The following is a 22,988-nucleotide window of genomic DNA, read 5'->3' as shown; positions in this document are numbered from 1 at the left end:
ATGTTAACATTTGCTTGATAGCATTTAACACAAAGTGTAGCTGAGGCTGATGAGAATGTCATTGTTCTATGTCAACTAAGTGGAACTTGGACATAAACCAAGGTATTGGACAAATAAAAATGTTGATCGGACGATGGCGCTCCCTTAAAAGTTAAGGGATCACAGTTTTTACAATTGATCCTGATGGGGACATGAATGTGTAAACCAAATTTAATGGCAATCCACCCAATAGTAACAGATTTTTTTACACTACACAAATGTAAACCTCGTGGAGGCACTAGAGGTAAAGGCAGGGCATCACCAAAGTCATTACAATCCATCTTCTTGGGACCACGAATATCCAATAGTTGAGATATGTCTGTCTAGACAAAAGTGGAGGTCAGATCAACAAGCATTGCCATGCCAGGAGCCAGCATCTTAAATCTGCAGGTGATGGTTTAGTCTTTGTTTGTGAATGTCTTGGTCCGACCAACAATGACACTGCATCAAAAAACGCAGCAAGTGCCATTGTAGAGCGCTACAGCAAAATAAACTTGAACCAGGCCTCATAAATCGCTCTTGCCGTATCGCAGAGGAATGCCACACCAGGAATGCTTCAGTCAATGTGCAACTGTCTGTACCTGGTACTATATTTGGTTGTGTGTAGTTTGTAGCATTGGGCTAGCTTTACTCTTCAGCTCACCAGCATTGGCACAGAGGAGAAAAAATCTGCTGCTGTGATAACAAATTTTACAAAGCTGCCTAAGAGGAGAATAAATTACTGTGTGCTGTCTTTGTGTGTGATAAGCTTTCAGACTGGACTTTCAGATTCATATTTTTATCTTCTCACAGATACCCAGTAGCAAAACAATCGCACTAAAGCAGCTGTGAAGTTATGATTTAACTGGTGATTTATAAGCCACACAGATAAATTTAAGAACCAGCAATTAGCCTTTAGCTAAACATGAAGATGTCTTCATGCTTGTTTGGTGGTTATGTGGTTTTATTAGAGTAACACTGAACAGTCTTTTGGGGGAATCAGCGATAGTTAGTGTTAGGTGGGGGGGGGGGGGGCATCCCTGATAAAACACTAAATGAAAAGTCGTCTGCAATTCTTCAGATCTGGAAACCAGGCTAGCAGTTAAAGAGACATTTGATATTTTACAGCATCAGTGCTTCGTCTTACCTGAGGCAGAGCTTGAATCACTGTGTCCAACAGCGCTCTCATTCCTGTAGCCATCTTCAGCAGCTTCAACACTGAAACATTGTAATGTGTAAGCTCTTATCAGCCCACATATCATCATGTTTGTCTGCTTTTGTGTTTTGTGTCACTGTGTGTGTACCTCTTGTTATCCTCAGGACTCTCATGATGCGTATGATGGTGGGGTTGATGGGGAGGGAGGCATTCAGGTCTATTTCCTCCAGTGTGATTCCCATAATGGACATCAACACAATGGCGAGGTCTAGCTGGTTCCATCTTGAAACACACACACACACACACACACACAATTTCAATTTCCCTAAGGATGAAGCTGTATGTTTGTGAGTGTCTTTGTATTAATGTGAGAGCTTAGATACCTCTCTTTGAAAAAGCGGCGCAGGCCAAAAGCAATGAGCTTGAGAATGGCCTCGATGACAAAAACCACCGTGAAGACGTAATTGCAGTACTTCAGTATCTCCTCGAGGTACTGCAGGACACACAAACACAGACCCACACTTTAAAAACCCACTGTAGCTGTACTGTACCACCGCATGCAGCTTCATTACTATGGTTCTAGGGCAGGTGGTGGAAGGTGTTGCCATGGTTACCTGAGGCTGGTTGTAGTGCTCCATGCTCATGGTGAGGAGGTTTGTGAAGATGATGATGGTGATGAAGAGATCCATGTAGTGGCTGGTGCACACGGTGTGGATGGATCGACGCAATGGGGAGTAGTCAGCGTAATATGGCTTCTCCTGGGCCTCTGCGTCTCACACACACACACACACACACACACACACACGGTCATTAAAATGCTTTTGAAAGAAAAATATGATAAGGCCTATGAAGTCACTGATGAAGTGGGTGCCAAGTGGCACACTGCTGTGTGTGTGAGTGTGCATATGTGTGTGAGTGTGTACAGACTAAAAGTGCCACCTAAGGAATTCAGTCCTATCCATCATGCACACACACTCACACACAAACACACACAAACACACACACACACACACTCCATGGCACCTCAAGGTGTCTTTGGGCAAAAACTCTCGCTGTCTGCTGCCAGACAGTTAACTGACTAAGAGGAAAGAACTACTATTTGAGATTACACTGCAGAGAAGGACAAAGTGAGACAGAAATGAGGTAGAGCAAGAGAGAGAAGAGAAAGAGAGTGTGTGCAAGTGCTAAGTGTGTTTCTGAGCATAATATAGGCAGAAATGATACATGTACTCACATCCAGTATGTATGCAGAAGTGGTTCATCATGTCTCTGTGTGCATGTGTGTGTGTGTGTGTGTGTGTGTGTGTGTGTGTGTAATATTACATCTACAATGTATGGCCAAAAGTATGTGGTTGCTCTAATGATGTTCCTGACGCAGGAAATATTAATGCTACAATGACAGTTTAAACAATAGTGTGCTTTCAACTTTGTGGCAACAATTTAGCAAAGACCATTTCGTGTTTCAACACGACAATGTCCTGGTGCACAAAGCCAGGTCCATAAATGGTTTCAGGTTGGTGTGAAAGAACTTGCTCAGAGCCCTGATCTCAACATCATCCAACGCTTTTGGGATGAACTGGAACTCTCATTGAGATTTGGGCCTTATCGCCCAACATCAGTGCCAGACCTCACTAATCCTGGGACTCCGCTGGATGAATATGCATCGCATTCCTGTTGCACCACGGCTCCGTCACGTGTCCATGATGTTTTCACATGTCATTGGAGGCATTTCAGAGGTGGAGAGTCTTTAAATTGTCTGTTTGAGATAAGTTTGACTTACATTTTTTGTGTTTTACAAGCATCATTTGTACTACATACTTTTTTTGTTTTAAATTCTTTACACAGCACGCAATCTTATCGTTATTTTGTATCTATATTGTATTAGCAGAAGGAAAACTGTAACATTCCTTCTCTTCATTCACAGGTATTGCAGAAGCAGTGACATAAACAAACTAGTAAACTAGTTTGCCACATGTCTATGAAGACAAAGTCTTCTAATGTACACATCGTTATATCAAATTCATGTCAATTAAATAGTAAATGAAGGCATTTAGGCAACATTTAAAAGTGAATTTCATACTTCAGAGATGTGAACTGTAAAAAATTGACCCAATGTGAAAAGACCCACACACAAGGGGCGAGTGAGATGCCCTGGTTACAGCTGCATTGGACATTGACACCCTGGTTAGAATGGCTGAGTATTGTCTCCAGCAGCGAGAATGAATTGTAAACTGGGAGCAATGGGAGTTGTGGCTAAATGAAAGCAAATACCTGCAGCCAGGGGAAGAGGAGTGGATGCTGTTATGGAAGCATATTAATGCCAATGATTTTGAAATGCCATGTTCACCAATCACATATGGGTGTAATGTTCAGGTGTTCACATACTTTTGGCCATTTACTGTATGTCTCGCACTACCCTCCACCCTCCCCCTGCTATCTCACTTCTCCTCCTCTTTTCCAACCGTCTTTGTCGCTTCTCCTCCCTCAGCCGTGCCTCCTCCTCCTCCTGCTGCTGCCGACACTTGTGAAAGTTTTCCACCACCACGCCCACAAACATGTTGAGCACAAAGAAGCTGACGATGAGGAGGAAAGAGATGAAAAACAGCAGCATCCAAGGGTTGTTGTTTCTTATTGGCTGCAGAGAGACAGGGAGAGAAAATGGAAGATGAAAGGAGGAGAGGTAGCACGGGGACAAGAAGGAAAAAGAGGAGGACCAAAGAGTGACGAGAGAGGGTGAAGAGGAGAAAGCATAAACAAGAAGACAATGTAAATCCTGAGTCAGCACTGAAACTGCAAGGACTGTCAACTCACATCTATTTATCCGTCTGCCTTTTTTTCTTCCCTTACACCTCCCCTCTCTCCTGAAATATTTCCCCTTTCTACTTGAAGCAGACTAGATCAGATGGGGCCTGAGACTGACACAAAACAGAACCAAAACACAGTGAAATACAATATACACTGGCTGAATGGTTTACAGGTCTTGTATTCATTTTTTACTTCCCACAACCTCTCTCTTCCTCTGTGCATGTATGTGTGTGTGTGTGTGTGTGTGTGTGTGTGTGTGTGTGTTTGTGTGTGTGTGTGTGTGTGTTTCTTCACCTGCTGGTCTACTCCGACAGCATCCAGGCCATCATACATGATGCTGACCCAACCATCTTTACATGACAGCACAAACAGTGACATCAGCGCCTGGAAGAGTGAGACACATATAAATCAGCGACATGCTAGCAATCAGTATTTAAGAGCAAGTATCAGTCCTGGATGTGTGTGTGTGAGAGTGTGTGTGACAAACCTGTCCCAGGTTGTCAAAGTTGTATTTCCGTCTAACCCAGCGGTATCCTGTCTCCAGACACTGGGTTTTATTGGTGATGTTACTCACATTGCGCCCGTCACAGTAGAAGAACTTCCCTTTAAACAACTGCATACACAGACAGATGTGTGCACACAGATGAAAACATAACAGTGAGGCAAAGCTTCACAGAGTGATGTATTGGTGTATAGTAAATTACTCCGCGAGTGTCTACAGGCTTGTTGTACATTACTTCTAAGAGTACCATCTGGTCCAGTCTGCCTCACAGTTATTACAGTTTACAGTGTTCTCATTAGAAGATAATTCAGTGGCAGTATGTTTTTGAGAAATATATGCCTGCGTGTAAATGAATGCTTCAGCATTCATCAAGCATAATTTCCTGTGCAATAATTAGAATATTTGCAGCAATATTTGCAAATACGGAAACTAGTTTATACTCTGGAGAAGGAGAGCTTACAGAAGGCATTTACACTGAGCGGCCTCTAGAACAGACCTTAGTATCTGAAAAATAAACAATGTGGATATGAGTTATGAGCAGTTCAACCAAGAGCAACTTTGTCTCTGAAGGATTTTGTGGCCTTAAAAGGTGAAACTATCCAGTATTTCACAAGAAAAGCAAAAAGCAATTGCTAAAAGTAATAATAAATTCAACACTTTTTGTGTTACATTAATACGTTTCTCTTTCTTGCACCTTTAACTATTCAGATTTTTCTTTTGACCCCATGGGGGTCCTGGTCCCCAGATTGGGAAACGCTATTTTGTAAAATGACATTCTTATTAATCCTTTCTTTCATATCATGTACAACTGGGGCTTGTTATTTTTAAGTTTTTATTAAAAACACATAATTTATCAGTTTGTTTTGAATATTAAAAACGGATTTAAAAGCTGCTAAAATAAAAAAATAAAAAAGTTAATTTATTAATTAAATGAATAATACCAAAATCCAGATGAAAATCGGATTTGAAAAATACATTCTCAGCACATTCCCTCTGCAGATGAACCATTGTTTTTTAATTACTTCCAGGGACTCTGGTGCATAATCAGTAACTCATTTGCATTTCCTCCCAATTTTTCTCTTCACTTTTTATTACCTAAAGCATTTTCAGAGATACACCTCGTTTATTTTAGACCACGGTGAACACTTTCTTCTTACAGCAGAAAAGACAACGAGCTTTGGATGTTTGGGCACATTAAACCGGGTGAAAATATGTTTAAAATTAGTATTTTTTAATGAAAATCTTTACTATTTATTACTAAATTACTAAATTACTAAAATAATGAAGCTTATCTTCAGCCAACAGAGGATGAACAGGGAATTTGCAGTTTAAATGTTTACCTGGACTCCCAGAATTCCAAACACGATGAAAAAAGCACAGCAGATGAGGACAATATTCCCAATGGGTCTGAGAGATGTGATAAGAGTCTCCACCACCAGTTTTAGACCAGGAGCTCGACTTATCACCCTGCGACACACACACAGTCACAGACACGCTACATAAGTACACCAGATAATATTAATGGAGTAAACACAGGAGAAAATCTCCCGCACTCTTACCTGAGTGGTCGCAGTGTACGGAGCAGGCGAAGCACGCGGAGGATGCCTAAGATTCGATTACCACCTGCTGATGCGATGGAGACCAGGATGTCCACCAGTGACACAAACACCAGCACTCCATCTAAGACATTCCAGCTGCTCTGCAGGTACACACCATTTCCAAAGTACAGGCCCAGAGCTACCACCTTGACACACACAGACACACACACAGATCCAGCTAAATTACCGGAAAATAAACTAATATAAGGTAGAAAATGAGACTGAAAGCTATTCTAATACCCACCCAGGGAGAAAATTGCCCTTTTATAAGTAAGATGAGAAAATTACTTTGGAGTCAAGTGCTCATTCAGAATACGTGTCTTGTTATGGTTACCTTGATCATCATTTCACCCACGAAGATCACAGTGAAGATGTAATTGGACACACTGAGGAACACCCGCTCCTGTCATACACACACACACACACACACACACACACACACACAACACAAGTGAGAGTGTGTGCAGACACACAAAAAGAAGCACATTCGTCATTTTAAGGGTGTCATGTCCCAGTAGCATCAGCTTTGATTCTGACTCTAACTAACTGCATCGTGTTACATAATGAGCTGAGAAAAAAAAATCCATTATGAATGTAGGAGAAGCATAATAAAAATATACTGAGAACAGCACGTGTTCTTGTAATGACTCCCAAACAGCTCTTACATCAGCAATAAGCATATGAGCTTCGTTGTAGATGACAGCTTGTGTTGTGTTTTGTGTTTCTGTGAACTTCTATTTTTGTGAGGACTGATGGTGAGTTTTAAACCTTGACAGTGAGGATATTTTGGCTGGTCCTTACTTCTTTAAAGGGCTCTTTAAAATGGACTGGGTTATGGTTAAAATCTGATTTAGCTTAAGGACAGACACATTTATTTGTATTGCACTTCTCGTGCTTTATGTAACAAGTAAAAATGAATTAAAAAGCATTTAAACACAATGAAGTAATAACAATAAAACAGAATAAAGCAGGGTACACAGTTTCAGTGCAAAATTACCACTATTAAGGTTAGGTTTAAAGGTTGGGGTTAGGCATTTTGTTAAAGTGGTGCTAGGGAATGTGTTGTGTCAAAGAGGGATGTGTGTGTGTGTGTGTGTGTGTGTGTTTGTGTGTGTGTTTGTGCGTGTGTGTGTGTGTGTGTGTGCTACCATGCTGTCAGGCTGTATGTCAGGTCGCTCCAGAGCAATGGTGATACAATTAAGGAAGATGAAGAGGAGGATGATATGATCAAACATCTTGTGACCTATGACCCTCTGACACCACGACCTGAACCTAAAAAGAGAAAAAGACAAGGAAAGCGCTACTGTTCTATTTTTGACAAGATTTGCACTCATCACACATCACCCACATCACTTCCATCACTGCATTTGTCAACATAATGTGTGCGTTTTCACTTGGCCAGATTTAATTGATAAAAGTGAAAATTGTTTTACTTAGCCTTTGCAGCAACCTTAACACTTTAGCTGTGAATTTTCACACGTGCTGCGGTTTAAGCCACCTAGGCCACTCAGGAGGATATCAGGGGTGGTGTCTGCTTGTGCTTGTGTGTGTGTGTGTGTGTGTGTGTAGTGCGTGTAGTGTGTATTTACCGGTTGTGTGGAGCGAACAGATAGAGAGACCACTCTTCATGCTCCAGGCACCACTGAGGCTCATATGGCTCCAGCAACTTCTTCAGCTTCTTACATAAACTCTGGAAGGAACACACACACACACACACACACACACACACACATACAGGCTTAAACAACTGACTTGCCACTTGAGAAGCAAGTTATATTAAGTAAGTTTGTTTTCCTCTCTTGGTAAAAAACCTCTACGGCTTCACCATCCCCATTAAATACCACATCATCACAATGGGGTCTAATCACCAAAGACTTTGTACATTCTCATATTCATTGTTTCACATGTCAATAAATTGTTGTTGATCACTCAGTAAAAGTCTCTCTTGATTGAAATGAAGCTCAACACAAGTTCAACCAGGAAGATTATCTCCTGCTCTCTCTCTCTTCCTGCCCTCTAGCAGCTGACTATGGGCATTCTCTTTTTTGTTTTGTAATCTGATTTTGCCATGATCAGCACAGCCAATCATGTAGTCACTATCAAGCTTTAAAATCCGTTCTCTCCTGTGCTGTCAGCTGTTATTTCAGCACAAATCGGCCCTCCTCCACCCCAATTCACCTTCTCCTCATCACATCCAGATCCTCAGCCTTTTTTCATCCTTTCATCATCACCATCAGTGTCTAGACTCCATCGGTGGGGGGTTTCTGCACTGGCATCAAGATGGGGTCTAATCGCCAAAGACTTTCCCAACACCTTCTCATATTCATTGTATCAGGTGTCAATAAATTGTTGTTGTTCACTCAGTCAAAGTCTCCCCTGATTTTACGTGGAAAAAGTGGAAAACAGTAAATTGTAGTTGTAAATGTAAAAATTCCAACTCAGCAGGTTCCTCAAACAATGTTCCTAATATTTTCTCCACCCTGCTCATAATTTAAATTCAGCTAATTAAATATTTTCTGTGTCTGCGGTCACTGAGGTTGGATTTTATGCCTTTGTAAGATAATTAGCAGCAGTTTTGGAACTGTTAAACTCATCTAAACAAGTTTTTTATTAACTTGTTTGAACTGGAAATAACAGAAGAGGAACACCATCAAAATTCCTTTTCCTTGTGACTTTAATGTGAACCACTTAAACAACACAAATGCAGAGAGCTGCACCTCCTCAATCTCATCCTCCTGGTCGCCATGGTAAAGCGTGGCCAGGGGAGCATCATCGTAGCAGTGGTCAGGGAGGTGAAAGGTGGTGCCGTTGCAGTCGGGCGGGTGGAGCATGGGCACCTGCAGGTACTCCGGCTGGTCCAGAGAGTGCTCCCTGCTGCTAGCGTTGGAGCTTGTGTGTGTGTCGGACAGCAGGGACTCCATTTCCCCCGACTGGCTCTTCCTGTGGAGGCTGGGGGCTCGGCCAATGCTGGTCCAGCTGGAGCGACGGCTCTCTGGCCCACTGTCCCACAGAGACTGTGAAGACATCTTAGAACAACAGTAACACCTGGTTGGATTTCTGAAGTGCACATAAAAATGTGATTTTTCACGGATTAAAGGTACCCTGTGGAGTTGTTATGGAGCAATGTTTTGATGCTTGCTTTTGTTTGTATCTCATGCTCTAACGGGCTGCACATGAGGACAAACGTTAGGGCTGTACGATTAATCGAAATGCAATCCCAATCTTGATTCTGCCATCATGCTTGTATTAGCAGGGAGATCCAATGCATTAAAACAAATACACCTCGTGCCTAAGCTGTATCAACAAATGACAAGTGAGCATTACTCCAGGTGACAAGCAGTGCACAGGAAGAGGGGGGCCGGACATCAGTGTAAACAAATCTAACATGTGTGAGAGACTGGGGAGTAAAATGCAGTGGAAGAAAACTGACAAGGAACAACAAAAATATATCAGAGCTACGGAACGCTAGAGATGGTAAGGAAGACTCAATATGTTTATTATTATTATTATTATGAGCACATATGTGACTTTGCAAGCAAAAGAAACACTGCAAATTAGTACGACTACCTGAAATATCACAAAAAGGCCAGGAACACGTCAGTGGGAAATGCCCATTGCCAACCACTCAAGCAGCCAAAGCTGGAGAGAACACCAACACTGACAGCAGCAACTGAACAACTGAATCTGGCCCGACTGCAGGACAATTACCTCAAATGTAAGCTATGTCAATGAATTAAAGGAGGGTTATATGATTCAACCCTAACCACCACTTACACAGGTAGTACAGGTAGTAATGTGCCAAGTAAAGAAAGCAATGCGGTGGTGATGGAGCAATGGATAAGCCTATGTCTTTGGTGTGAGGGACCTGGGTTCAATCCCCTACTGTGACCCCTCCACCAATGTGTCCCTGAGCCAGACGCTTAACCCCTAGTTGCTCCAGAGACGTGTGACCTCTGACATGTATAGCAATTGTAAGACGCTTTGGATAAAAGCGTCAGCTGAATGTATAATGCTAGTTTAGTTCATCAATGTGCCAGCAAAAAGCCCTGTAACAAGAAAACTGCCAGCTGAAACAATGCAGGTTATAAAATATTTGGTTTTACCCATGATGGGTTTTGTTGAGAAACACTGAAAGTAATAAAAAATAAAACTCTGCAAGGTACCTTAAATTGAAGTTTTTCTTCTCATTTAGATTAAACAACTCTGTTAATATTATATGTTTTTGCAATAACAGATTTAGAATTTGTGAAAGTGATCATTCTAATCATTTAAAAAGCACAGCTCCACCTGGATTTATCTCCTTTTAATTTATCATTCTCTGTTTGAGTGCTTCTGTAAATCAAGTTTATTACTCATAGTTAATGTGGTGATAATATAATGTGGGTAAAAGCGTGTGTCCAAGGCTCACCAGTGACCTCGGCTCAAGGCTGTTAATGTCCATGGAAGCGCCACTTGCCCGGCGTGACTGGCTGGAGTTTATGGTGGGCGTGGCTGCAGTGTGTGTGATGACCGGCAGTGGAGGAGGAGGAGGAGGAGGAGGAGGAGGAGGAGGAAGACGGTGGGGCATGGAGGCTTTTGGGTTTAGGAGACCATTGGGGCTCAGCATCATGGCCTGGATCTTAACTTCTGCACACACACAAGCAGGCAGACACAAACAGTTTTGTTAGAGGACAATTCCAGTTTAAAAAATCTTTGGTTGTTTTATTTTGGTAATGATCAGGGCTGTAGCTACCGATGATGACACATAGTTCATGTCCACAGTATTTTGTTTGTTTGGGGAATTTGAGGACCTGAAGTGTATTTTACATTTTATAATTTGAAGGATAAACAAAGTGAAATGTTAAAAGGCAGATACCAATGTTTCAGACATTGTCATTGAAAATGGGCAAATATATTAAAAACAGTTTAACAATTGACAGTATTTATCATTGGAAGAATAGATAACAATGTTGGAAGCTTTTCAATCCCTCTATAGAGAAACTCTGGGACATGCAGCTGTTTTTAAATAAATAAAGAAACAATAAAAATGAATATAATGGAATTATTATTATTATTGATCCATAATTAAATTCCCTAAGTTTGTCTGTGTGTATTTGCAAAAGTATCAAAATAAATAGAGCATTTTGCATGTTTTTGGGGTTCCTTCAAAAAGGGTGGAAGGGGCTGCTTGGCCTTATGACTTCTAAACAGGAAAACACGTGCGACATATAACTACGTCAGGTACGGTACGTCAAAGTTGAACCAGGAAGTTGGTCTGTAAACTGTAAATGACAGTTAAACAGTTTGGGTAATTTGTTTTCTCTTCAAAACACATTTGGTGAAAGGATAATTTCATTTCAATTTTCATATATTTTGATGTGGAAATGACTAGTAGGTACAAAACGTTTTGGAATCCGTACAGTAGGGTGCTTCAGCCAGCAGCTGTGCACTGGCTGCAGTGGCTGCAACGTATTCCTTAGGGGTATTCTTGCTCTGAAATCTCTTGAGAGGCGAGTTGTTGCAGGAAGTCGATGGTGGAAACATGAGTCAGAGTTGAAGAGAGTCATGTCAGGAAATAAAGTTTTGCTAGGAATTTCTCTATGAACACAACAATCTCCTCTCCCTCTTTTCAGCTGGTGTTTCCTGCATCCATTTGCCTCTCATGAGATTTCAGAGCGAAAACTGTTCTTGATCGAGACTTCTGTTTGTTGTTAAATACAAAGGGTGTCACTGGGAGTCACTCATAGGGGTCACTAGCAAAAATTCGTAAAACTTTTAGTACCTACTAATCATTTTTACACCAAAATATGTGAAAAATAGGGCCCAGGTTTAAAAACACAGAAATTCCCCTTTAACCCAGAGGTTTGTTTAAAACCTGTATTATCAACTGACTGCTTGTGTTTCTTTTGTTATTATTACCCATGAGAAAGGCAACCAAGGCTACAACAATAGGACACACTTTGTATTAAACCAAAATGATGCTTTAAGGTAAATGTAGGTGAGTGTATATTTCCATGTCAAATTCTAAGTTGATCTAAGAGTTTATACCTGCAGCGTACAGCTCTCTCAACTTCTCCTCATCCTCGTAAGAAAGAGATTGTCTCTCGTCATCCGTCTCAGATCTGTTGGCATCACCCTAAAACACACACACACACACACAGCACTGGGATCACCACTATCATCATAATCTTCATCGTCATCACCTTCCTTTTCTCACTGTCTGTTGACTTGTCGTCAAAGTGAAAAATATAAGCCGAGAGGGAAAGACTGAGAGACAAAGACTGAGAGGCAGACGGGCGGAGGGGATCTCCAGTGTTCTCTAGTTGAGTTATGTGCCTGGCTTTGGCAGCGATCTCCTGTAGTCACGCCAATAAAGCTTTACTGAATTTAATTAAAATTCACGCCAGAAAGATGGAGGCAGACGGCTTTGGCAAAGGGTATCTGTATGTCTGTGTGTGTGAGTGTGTGATAGAGAGAGAGAGAGAGAGAGAGAGAGAGAGAGAGAGAGAGAGAGAGAGAGAGAGAGCAAGTGTTCTCTGATGCTGGAGATAAAAGATGAAAACTAAACAACAAAAGCTCACCAGCTGTGAATGGCAGGCGATATCAAACACATCCCTACCCTGGAGAGTGTTTATGTGCGTGTGCTTGCGTGTGCTTGCGTGTGTGTGTGTGTGTGTGTGTGTGTGTGTGTGTGTCAGCAAGAAAGAAAGAGAGAAAGAGAAAAAAAGGGGACAGAGAGAGAGAGGAAGCAATAGAGGACAACTGAGAAAGAAAGAGAAAAGAGAGTGATGGATAAAGAGAGAGATGGGAAAAACCACACAGGCAGGATGGTACAGATTATTCTCTTGTAGGCAGCTTTGGTGTCATCAGCACAACAGAGCTCAATTAGTCTCGTTCTCTCTGCCTCATTCTTTCTCTAAGCAGCTAAAACAAATGCATCTTTGCCCTTACTTCAGCTTGAAAGCCCTCAACCAAAATGGCTACAAGCAAGTTGAAGAGGACGTAGTTGCCAAAGGTCATGAGGGCTACAAAATAGAGGGCAGCCAATGGTGTGGTGGAGGCCATCCCGTTATAGAGCACCGCATTCCAGTCCTCCTGGGTGAGGATCTGCAGAGGGGAAGAGATGTGGGGAGAGAGGTGATGAAAGTCAAACATAAGTAAGAGAAACAATATGTCAAACACAAAATAAAGCAGAAATGCAACCTGCATTGCTAGTAGCATAATAATAAGAATAATAAGAGTGGATTCATCCTTTAATATCTCATTGTCAGTTGAACAGTAATGATGCTCATCAGTGTTAAATGAGCTCCTGTAGAGTGCGTGTTTCATTACTCTTCCTCCCCCTCTGCTTTTGAAGTGTATCTTACCTGCCCACTGGGAGAGTTTTCATATTTTGTTGAAAAGTCAAGCGTGAGCACTCACAAATTGGAGCAAATGAAATAATGGAGAAGATCTTCAACGCTGCTACTGGTGACAACAGCAGCTGCTGTTTGAATCTCATCCCAATTCATTTCAAAATTACATTTAGCTGTAATGTATCGATGCGGAAATTCCTCTCAATTAAATGTCATCAATTTATTTGTGTGCTCATATGCTCGTGTATGTTTGTATTTGCGTGTTTTGTCTAACCTGAAACACAGTGACAATTGCCCAGAGCAGGGAGTCAAAGTTTTTTCTGTCAGGTAAAGTGTCTCCACTGTCTTGTCGCAAACCAAATTTACAGCCGAACAGATGCATCCCCAAGATACTGCAAAACACAAACAAACAAACACATACACACACGCACACAAAACAATAAGAAAATACTTTCATTACATGCCAATTTAATATGGATGCTGTGCAATAAGACTCAGTAATGCTGCCTGTGTGAATAACTGTGTTTGTGTAAAAGGTGATAGTACAGTGGCTAAGACACATGCCTTTGATGTGAGAGACGCGGGTTCGAATCCACTGTGAGACACCATTGTGTCTCTGAGCAAGGCACTTAACCCCTAGTTGCTCCTGAGGCGTGTGACCTCTGACATACATAGCAATTGTAAGTCGCTTTGAATAAAGCATCAGCTAAATGGATAAATGTAATGTAGGTGATACATGTGGTAATATGTCTTGTAACAGAGTAAGAAAAAGGTCAGTAGTATGATTTCTGTAAGGTATGACAAACCGTTTTTGTCTTGTCTACACCTATCTATCGCCCCATAGAGAAAAATAAAAAGAATACAGTATACCTGAATATGAATATAAAGAGCATCAGCAACATGCAGAATGTGGCCACATTGTCCATGGTCTTCATGAGCACCACCAGCTGCCTCCTCAGGGCAGGAAGGAACCGGACTAGCTTCAAAACTCTCAGCAGACGGAAGGTACGCAGCACCGACAAGCCTCCCTCTGCCTCACCCACAATCTCCCACACACTAAAACAAACACAGATGACAAGCAGATTATAAACACAAAGTTAAATTCCCATTATTGCAACCAAGGAATCAATATGTACTTGACCTCAGCTGTAACTCTTTGGAAGTCAGCATGGTTATCACCCACAAAAGCCTCCCTTCCAGGTAGGGAAAGTGCTACATTATATTTCTTGTGACATGTGGCAGCTGAAAAGAGGAAATGTGCCACTGCTGTTTACAAGTCATGGAAAAAGAAGGAGTCTGCAGTGGCACAGTAAACAAGTCTTCAAGCACAGATATATAATTTAGCTTGTAGTACTACATAATGGAGTGAATACAGGCTCCCTGGACAAAGAGTGCAACCACATGGCTTCACTGCCAGAACAAGCTTCACTGTGACAGATTGGGAGACTGCAGTGCTGACTCGCAGTGAGGATTTCCAAATGACAAGACAAATGCATTCCCATTTTGTGGTAAATTTACAGACAGAGACCCCTTCCCCTAGAGCCCCACCTGATGATGACAATGATGCTGTCGAAGCCGTTGTAGGGGTTCTTGATGTAGCCAAAGAGGCCGAGAGCCAGCACCTTCAGCAGCATCTCGAGACTGAACAAACTTGTGAACACCATGTTAGAGATCTCCAAAATATCTGTCAGCTCCTGCGGCTGAAGAGTTGTTTGTGGAGAGAAAAGGAAGAGAGATTGATGTACAGATATTGGACAGGCACAGAGAAAAATGAACAAATAAACAGAGACAGACAGCCTGGCACTAGAATCAACATGCTCAGAATTTCTAAAATGCTTTTCAAGGCTACAGTGTAGGTTTATGTGGATAAAGTCTTGCATACATGGAGAGAAGCTGCCCCAGGATATGAATGCAGGTGTGCTTTCACCCACAATCCTTAGGAGTAGAATGAGTGAATGCACTTTCATTATTCATATTATTGATATTACTTAAAGCAGTGGTTCTCAAACTGTGGTGCTCATCATGCAAAATCTGTGGTTATGAACACAGCTGGAAATCCTGCCCTGTGGTTGTATGCCTCCGCCAACCAGTCAAGTTGCAGTTTTTGTCCATGTCTTTCCAGACTTATATAATATATGTAGAGAATTCTTGGAAGGAAATAACTTATCCCCAAAGCAAATTCCTCGTACATGTAAAATACTACTTGGCAATAAAGCTCTTTTTGATTATGATTCTGAAGTGAATTTTTAAATTTTTAAATGGAAGTTATCACTATATTGATGATACATATTTATGATTCCACTGAATATCTGTACATTGTTGAACTGATCAATGAAGAATTGTCATAGATGCATTGACTAAACAGGAACAGATGTACATGATTACTATGTAAGGATGGATTCTTATGGAGTATAGCTACACAAAATGTGGTGCTTTTGTTTTCTCCGAGGATGTCATGTCTCTCTATGAGTTGTAGGTGAAACTCATTCATTACAGGGTCATGATTAGCTAGGCGAGCTCCATTTGAGGTCACAATGACCTTTGACCTTTGAGTCAAAAGTGTCACGTTTTCAGTGTCCAACGAACTGTGAAATATGGTCATAATCCTCTTTTCTGTTCCTGAGTTATGTTATTGAACAAAAAAAAAGTGTTTTCTGGATATCACAATGTCACACTGAAGTTGACCTTTTGGACATTTCATCACTTCATCGTTGTATCCCATTAAACATTTGTGTGAAATTTTGTTCATCTCTGACTCTAAGTAGACGTTTGTGCCACATTTGAAGAAATTCCCTCCAGGAGATATCCCGTTCATGGGAATCTACATTTGCCTTTGATAATGTCCATCAATAATAGAATGTTTAATATCATTTGATTATACATTTAATTTGTATTTTGTTTGGACAGAAAGGGGTTAAGTAGAGTTTGCTCAGCTGTAAAAACAAAACAAAAGATGTGTGGCTGCTCTAATCTGTTGAAATGAAAAGCAAGAGGTTCTGCAACGCACAGGTATGCGGTCTGGCATTACGTTAACTAGTATTTTTCATTAACACAACAGTAATTCAAGTTATAGTATATATAATGATATTTTTTATTAAATAACATTCAATTTGGCTTGTTTTGTTAGTAGTTTTAACATTATTATTATTGGTTTGTAACAATTAAATTTGTTCACAGGAGGGCAGAGGTCATGAAAGGCTTCTCATTTCAATCGGGTACATGACCATTGACTTAAAGAGTAAATGGCTGGCTTTTTTTACATTTTAAGATTATCAACAAAACTTAATAATAAGTGGTCTTTTTTCCCCATATCCAAAGTCTAATATATTTTGTGCTTCCATGGCATAGAGCTGTTGTCAAATAAAAACCATGGTATTAAAAACTACAACTACTAAACAAGCTATACCATGGCATTGGGTGACATTTCTTCATAACGGTGAATACAGTGATTTATTTCTCACAGCTTGTCAAACCAACAAAGCAGTGTAAAAAAGTAACTGTGCTCAGTGGCATCTGCCTAACACGGAGCAACTCTCCAGAGATGAAAAAAATAAGTCCCTGAGGTGTTTCAGACTAAACTGCACTGGTCACGTTCACTGAAATGAGGGAATGTCACCCAATGAAACTGCATGGCTCTTTATTTATACTTAATAGTTTCTAGATGACAATAGATTTCTATGGCACAGAGAAAAAAAAAGCTATATCAGGCTTTGGTAACATATTCATATATTACTTTATTCATTCTTACATTTTCATTGTTAGTTTTGGTCTCTTCAGGAGATTTGTTGAGAACAAAAGAAGGATAAAATAGGGCTGGCCTTATCCTTACATTTTGTCATTGAAGTAGTTAAGGCCATCCAGATCTGTCATATTGTTTAGGAAATGCAATCTTCCCCCGTCTCCCAAAGTCTATCCTTGCCTTTCAGCCAATCACAATGTCAGATCTGTCCTCCTCCTTCTCCTCCTCACTCTTCCATTCGCTCTAGCTAGCTTCTCTCACTCTACCCCGTCTGTACAACGCTCACTCTCTCTCCTGTCCCAGGGTCACGCTTTAATTAACACTTCAGGTCTTATGAGTTTCTCCATCTCCTGATACATGCTCGCACACACCCACCCACACACACACACACACACTCACACAAACACACGCACACACACGCACACATTTCGTGATCCCATATGCTTGGTGCTGTAAGTGTTGATTGGAGGGTAAGTTCATTGGCCCACCACACACAATGATTAGCACATCCATTTTCAATCAAACTGTAGTCACATACAATCTGCAAGAGGCACGCACAAAGCTATGCATGCAGCCTCTTACACACACACACACACACACACACACACACACACACACACACTCATTCCTGTCAATCATACCTGTTCGTGGTACTCTATGCCCATTGAAAGTGTGTTAATAAGGATGGCAATCATGATTCCTCTGTTGAAGTATCTGCTGCCAACGATGAGATCTAGTTTAGTTCGGAGTCCCGCCCAGCAACGCTTGCATAGCCTTTTCTTTGGTTCAGGCACCTGTGCATCACCGCGGCATGGGCTGCTACAGCGGCATGGGCTGTTACTATGACATGGGCTGTTGCCATGGCATGAGTTGCTGTACCCATGATGATGGTCTTCAATCTGTTCATTAACATTTTCACTGACACTAAGTTGGTTGTAGTAGATGCAATACGGGCATACTGGGGACTCTCCTGAGACTTCACCTGGCAACGGTAATGCAGGATGCCCAGTGCACCCACCTGCACAGACAGAGGGAGGAGGTGATATAGACACGGGTTGCAAAAGTCATACATGCACAAAGGGCATAGTGAATAGCTGGTTCTGTATGTTGCACTCAATATATTCTCTGCTTGGTAAAAGTGAGCAACTTCATTTCATTTCTGGGAGACAAAATTCAATAACATGTGAGCTACTGTGCAGTCGGGATGCTTTTGTGTAGAGGGGTTCTTTTATTAGAACAGGGATGTGTGCATGTGTGTGCGTGTGTGTTGGGAGGAAGGGGCGTAGAGTGAAGTGGGAGTAAGATTTCAGTGGAATTCATTAGTAAGCAGCTTGGGAGGAATGCTCCAATGACAACAACAAACACTAATCTAGCATGAGCAGTTCACTTGTCATCACAATTACAACAAATTCATGTTTCACTAGAGACTGATATAGTAAATCCAATCTAGTCATTCTGTGGTGTGTGTCTATAGATAATGTGGGCTGCAACGAAACTTTCAGCAGTCAGACTTACTGAAAATTGGCTCTGCACTAAACACACAAAAAATACACTAGAGCATCTAGAGCTGTGGTTTTCAGCATTTTGGCCCTGGTGCATGTAACAGCATACTGAATAATTTCTACTCAGTTTTTTTGTGTATGAGAAGTGTCCCAGACAGAATTAGAATTTATTACTAAATTGTATTCAAATTTGATATGTCTTTTTTCTGTTATGTAACCAATTTTACACATCAATGTCAAGTCATACATAATGGGGAGATTTACTGTGAAAACAGTTGTATGTCTTCTGAGACTGAAGGAGCTTTGAAAAGTTTTGAAATTGTAACATTTTTAATGAAAAGCCTGCATTACCAGCTGAGAGTGTGCAAGATGTGTTGTGTTTTTGGAACATGACCCAAACAAGGGATTAAAAGACAAGATATCTTGGCTTCTGCTGCTGTGATTTTGACCATCCATTTTTATGTTTCCCCTGAAGTGAGTCCCCCATGTTTATAGAAGTGCAGTTTTATGGAGTACCACATTAAACTCTTCATATCTGAGAAATCAACACCCTAAAATCCTCAAGGACAGTTGCTGTAGTTGCTAGGTCAGAAAAAGGTAATGTCTTGTTGCAAATCATTTCATAAATTTTCACATCCTAAAACTCGCTTTCTTATCCTTTGTCTCCCTTCAGATTTCTGGGAATCAAACATGTTTAGCTGCACAGAGGAGGAGATGTGGACAGAAAGCTAGGACTGAGAGAAATGTTATGGATCAATTGTCTGGAGACACCGCAACCTTTAGGCTTGACTGAAATAGTTTGATTTGACATACAGTATTTTTCTTTTTAAACTATTTGCTGTTGCAAATGTGTGTTTCTCTTTTATTTATTTCATACATCTTAACCCATGTTCTCAATCTTTGTGTTAACAGCAAATACTATAGGACTACAATATCCTATAGTATCTATAATATAGTGTAAGGGATACACAGATGTGTTGCCCTGGGGCTAATAACCTGAATGTATAAATACACCACAGAGTTCTTGCATTCAGTTTGCCTTGTAGGCCATCAAGGTCTATGACCGAAAACTTATGCAGACTCTGCAGGAGTGCAGGAAGCTCTTTTCTTTCTTATAATGCTTTGCTTTGGGCACCAAAACAAAATTAAATTCATCTCCCCTGTGTCATGCGGCACAAGTCTGTGAGCGGCATGTCTAAATGCTACTGAGGGTAAGTGGGAAAATACGTTCATTTGTAATTTGAATTCATTTGATCCTCAAAAAAAAATTCTTGAATTTAAAGAAACAAAGCAGAGCTACCTGAATCTCTCTAACACAAACACAAAAAGAGGCACATTAAACCTTTGTTGACAACTGCACTGCTGACGTTGCTAGAATACAAGGGGCCCAGTGCTGGTCTTTGCCAAGGGCCTCCAAATCTGTGCTTCCACACCTGTAAGGCCCAGGTTGACCAACTATGACCTTGAGAGCACTCACAAACACTCACTAAGACACACAAACCCTTTCGTTCTCACCGTGCTCCACCACCAGCTGCGTCTGTCTGTTGACAGTCTCTGTGGCGACAAGGCTCTTCTGGCCCTGGCCCTTTGCATCAAGGTGACTGAAGAGCGGCGATATGAAGGGATAATTAAACCCATTCCCTCCATTACTGACAACAGGCTCGGTCTGAGGCTGATGATGCTGGTGATGATGCTGGTGATGATGGTGGTAAAGCTGATGAAGGTGTGACAGGTCGTTGGGCACGTGGCCTGAGTGCCGGTGGGCAAGTCCGTTCATTTCCCCAGCTCCACCCCCTCTGGCAGCTCCACCGCCTCTGTCTTTCTGGCACACGCACACGCAGTGAAGGTGTGCGTGTGTCTGAACGATGCAGCGGGACAGTCGTCGCCACGCCTTGCGGCCCAGGTGTGCCAGGTAGCGGATGATCTCCTCATAGCAGCTACCTGGTTGGCTGTCGCTGGCCAGCGTGGAAGCTGATTGGTGGAGCTGGCGGGCGTGCTGCTCCGATTTCATTAAGGCGTGTTCTCTCTGCTTCGTTTCAGAAAACTGGGTTGCTATGACGACCAGGCACAGGTTAATCATGAAGAAGGAGCCCACCTGACAACACACACATTAAGCACCGTTGTAACACACAGTACAGTACATGTCATCTAGCTGTTACACAAGTCACTTTTTATGGTTGTGTGTCTACTTACTATAATGAGGAAGATGAAGTAGATGAAGTTGTAGAAAGAATGTGCATCCATAACGTAGTACATGATGTCCACCCAACCTTCTAGAGTAATTACCTAAATGAAAGCACACACACAGACACAGAGTAAAGTTTGGTGTGTAGTGTGCATAACATTCATTGATTGAATATGTGTCCCTGTATAAAAATGCTTACCTGAAAAATGGCGATCCATGCATATCCAATGTTATCAAAGTTAATAGCTCCTTTGTGTGGGTTTATTTCCCCAGCCCGACACTCATTGTAATACTGGTACCAGTTTACACATGACGCTGTTTCATCTACTCTGAGTCCCATCCCTGGACGGGCCTCCTCAGCTCCCAGGAAGCAGGATGTCCCGGCTACACGGCGGCGAGGCACATCAGTGCACCGAAGCATCCCATTTTCCCTTTCCATTGAGCAGATGAATGGATGGTCATCGGTGCCATCTGGCCGATAGTAGCCACTCAGGAAGGAAATGTTGTATCTCCTGAAGAAGAAGGGCAGAAAGTGATTTAAACTATGTTATTTCATTTTATTTATCACATATGTATAGAAATTATTAACTAGTATACAGTAATGAAACGAAACAGAGGTTTCCTTATTGTCAAAAAGTTCCCCAAAAAGGCCCAAAACCATGAAATGCTAGAATCTGTTTCGCAGTACTTCCCAAATCCTTTTCCTGTCTGTGGCACTCCAAGCCAATTTGGTTCTTATGAAGGCGTAAATCTTAATAATATAATAGAAAAATATAATCATAGTTTTATTTTTACAAAAAGAGCTGGACACTGTATTTTTAGCAGTCATTACTCAGACAGGATTAAAATTTGCATTTATTGAGGACTATTTTCAGATGCAGATTAAAAACTAATAACAAAATACAAAGAGTAAGTTTCTGGACAAATTCAGGTAAAGTTCTGACAATTTTTCAGAAGATAAATCATTTTATTGACCTTTTGTTTGTGCAAAAGGTATTTTTTCTGGAAAAACGGTGCAAAAGGAAGAAATGAGGAAAGACAGAGAAATACAGATGAAGGGAAAAGAAGAAAAGAGAGAGCGAGAGTGCAGTGGAGAGATAAGCAATCAATCATCTGTGGTGTAGTGAGGGGTCACAGAGGAGTGGTGCTCCCTCACTTCTCATTAGGAAAGGTCATTTTGTTGTTTATGAAACAGAAAAAAATCCAAATTGCTGACCAAAAATAAAATCTAGTGAGGGATTAGTTTTCAGTGAAAATGTATAAGCTACTGTACAGCAGGCTAATGTGACCAGATGTGATAAACGCATGAGCCAATAACAATATGATATTGCCTTTCCTGTGACAGCTGCAGTATGTTTGAAATGCATCTCCTGCCTCGGTGGTAAAATTAAACTAATAAATATGTTGTTGCTTTTTATGGTGTCTGTTCTACTCACTCTTAAGTTACAATCACATCTTAAAACTTATCATTTTCAAAAAGGCTTTTATTAATTATTAAAAATTGTATCATGGGCATTGTGTTTTATTATATTCACTGTACGTTTATTTGCTCTATTATATCTAATTGTGGTGTAGATTTGTTTAATTTATTTTTACTTTGAAAGCATGTTTTCTTGAAGTATAATTACTCAGTTACAGCAGGAACTGTACATTCATTATAAAACTACTACTCCACATAGAACAACAGTATAATAGATGTTTTCGATGCAGCCCTATCTCTTCATAAACCAGGGATTATCATCTAAGCGGGATGGTTGAGCAGATGTGAGACCAGAATGTGAACATGATGTCATCTGATGTTATGTGATATTATGTGACTGCATTTGTGAACATGTGAGTGGGAGTGAGAGTGATGGTGTAACAGTGTCAGTTAGACAGAAATTGAGCATGACATGAAAGATCATGTAGGAGAGAACAGGAGTGACAGAGAAACCATCAAGGTCTGTGCTGAATTAGCCACTGAGAGTGCCTGAGTAACAACACTCAAAATTCACTTAATCCCTTGATTTGTGATCTATAATGCTGGAGGTTGTATTAGGAAACACATTTACACATTTACTTCCTCCCAGACTGAGCTGATTAGAGAACAAACATGATCAGGCTTTCTGTGATATTGATCCCCTCTTAGAAATAATAGCTGGGTGAAAGA

The 22,988-nt window shown here is 41.1% G+C and overlaps 1 protein-coding gene across 1 annotated transcript in view; it reads right to left on the bottom strand.

Annotated features, from left to right (window-relative positions):
• LOC123970275 (voltage-dependent T-type calcium channel subunit alpha-1I-like) overlaps positions 1 to 22,988 on the bottom strand; it is a 46,368-nt gene that overhangs the window by 10,007 nt on the left and 13,373 nt on the right. Inside the window, exons 7-29 of the mRNA XM_046048266.1 lie at positions 21,039 to 21,351; positions 20,848 to 20,940; positions 20,170 to 20,749; positions 17,794 to 18,170; positions 14,962 to 15,113; positions 14,284 to 14,469; positions 13,688 to 13,805; positions 13,010 to 13,165; positions 12,107 to 12,194; positions 10,488 to 10,705; positions 8,797 to 9,105; positions 7,669 to 7,769; positions 7,228 to 7,351; positions 6,414 to 6,482; positions 6,041 to 6,225; positions 5,822 to 5,948; positions 4,467 to 4,592; positions 4,274 to 4,363; positions 3,617 to 3,809; positions 1,789 to 1,940; positions 1,558 to 1,667; positions 1,323 to 1,456; positions 1,166 to 1,236 (exon numbers count right to left, since the gene is read on the bottom strand). Of these exons, the coding sequence (XP_045904222.1) occupies positions 1,166 to 1,236; positions 1,323 to 1,456; positions 1,558 to 1,667; positions 1,789 to 1,940; positions 3,617 to 3,809; positions 4,274 to 4,363; positions 4,467 to 4,592; positions 5,822 to 5,948; positions 6,041 to 6,225; positions 6,414 to 6,482; positions 7,228 to 7,351; positions 7,669 to 7,769; positions 8,797 to 9,105; positions 10,488 to 10,705; positions 12,107 to 12,194; positions 13,010 to 13,165; positions 13,688 to 13,805; positions 14,284 to 14,469; positions 14,962 to 15,113; positions 17,794 to 18,170; positions 20,170 to 20,749; positions 20,848 to 20,940; positions 21,039 to 21,351 (4,072 nt within the window). The remainder of the gene's footprint in view (positions 1 to 1,165; positions 1,237 to 1,322; positions 1,457 to 1,557; positions 1,668 to 1,788; positions 1,941 to 3,616; positions 3,810 to 4,273; positions 4,364 to 4,466; positions 4,593 to 5,821; positions 5,949 to 6,040; positions 6,226 to 6,413; positions 6,483 to 7,227; positions 7,352 to 7,668; positions 7,770 to 8,796; positions 9,106 to 10,487; positions 10,706 to 12,106; positions 12,195 to 13,009; positions 13,166 to 13,687; positions 13,806 to 14,283; positions 14,470 to 14,961; positions 15,114 to 17,793; positions 18,171 to 20,169; positions 20,750 to 20,847; positions 20,941 to 21,038; positions 21,352 to 22,988) is intronic.

The sequence above is a fragment of the Micropterus dolomieu genome, linkage group LG04 (assembly GCF_021292245.1).
Source record: "Micropterus dolomieu isolate WLL.071019.BEF.003 ecotype Adirondacks linkage group LG04, ASM2129224v1, whole genome shotgun sequence".
Lineage (NCBI taxonomy): Eukaryota > Metazoa > Chordata > Actinopteri > Centrarchiformes > Centrarchidae > Micropterus > Micropterus dolomieu.
This window is presented reverse-complemented; position numbering and strand designations above follow the sequence as displayed.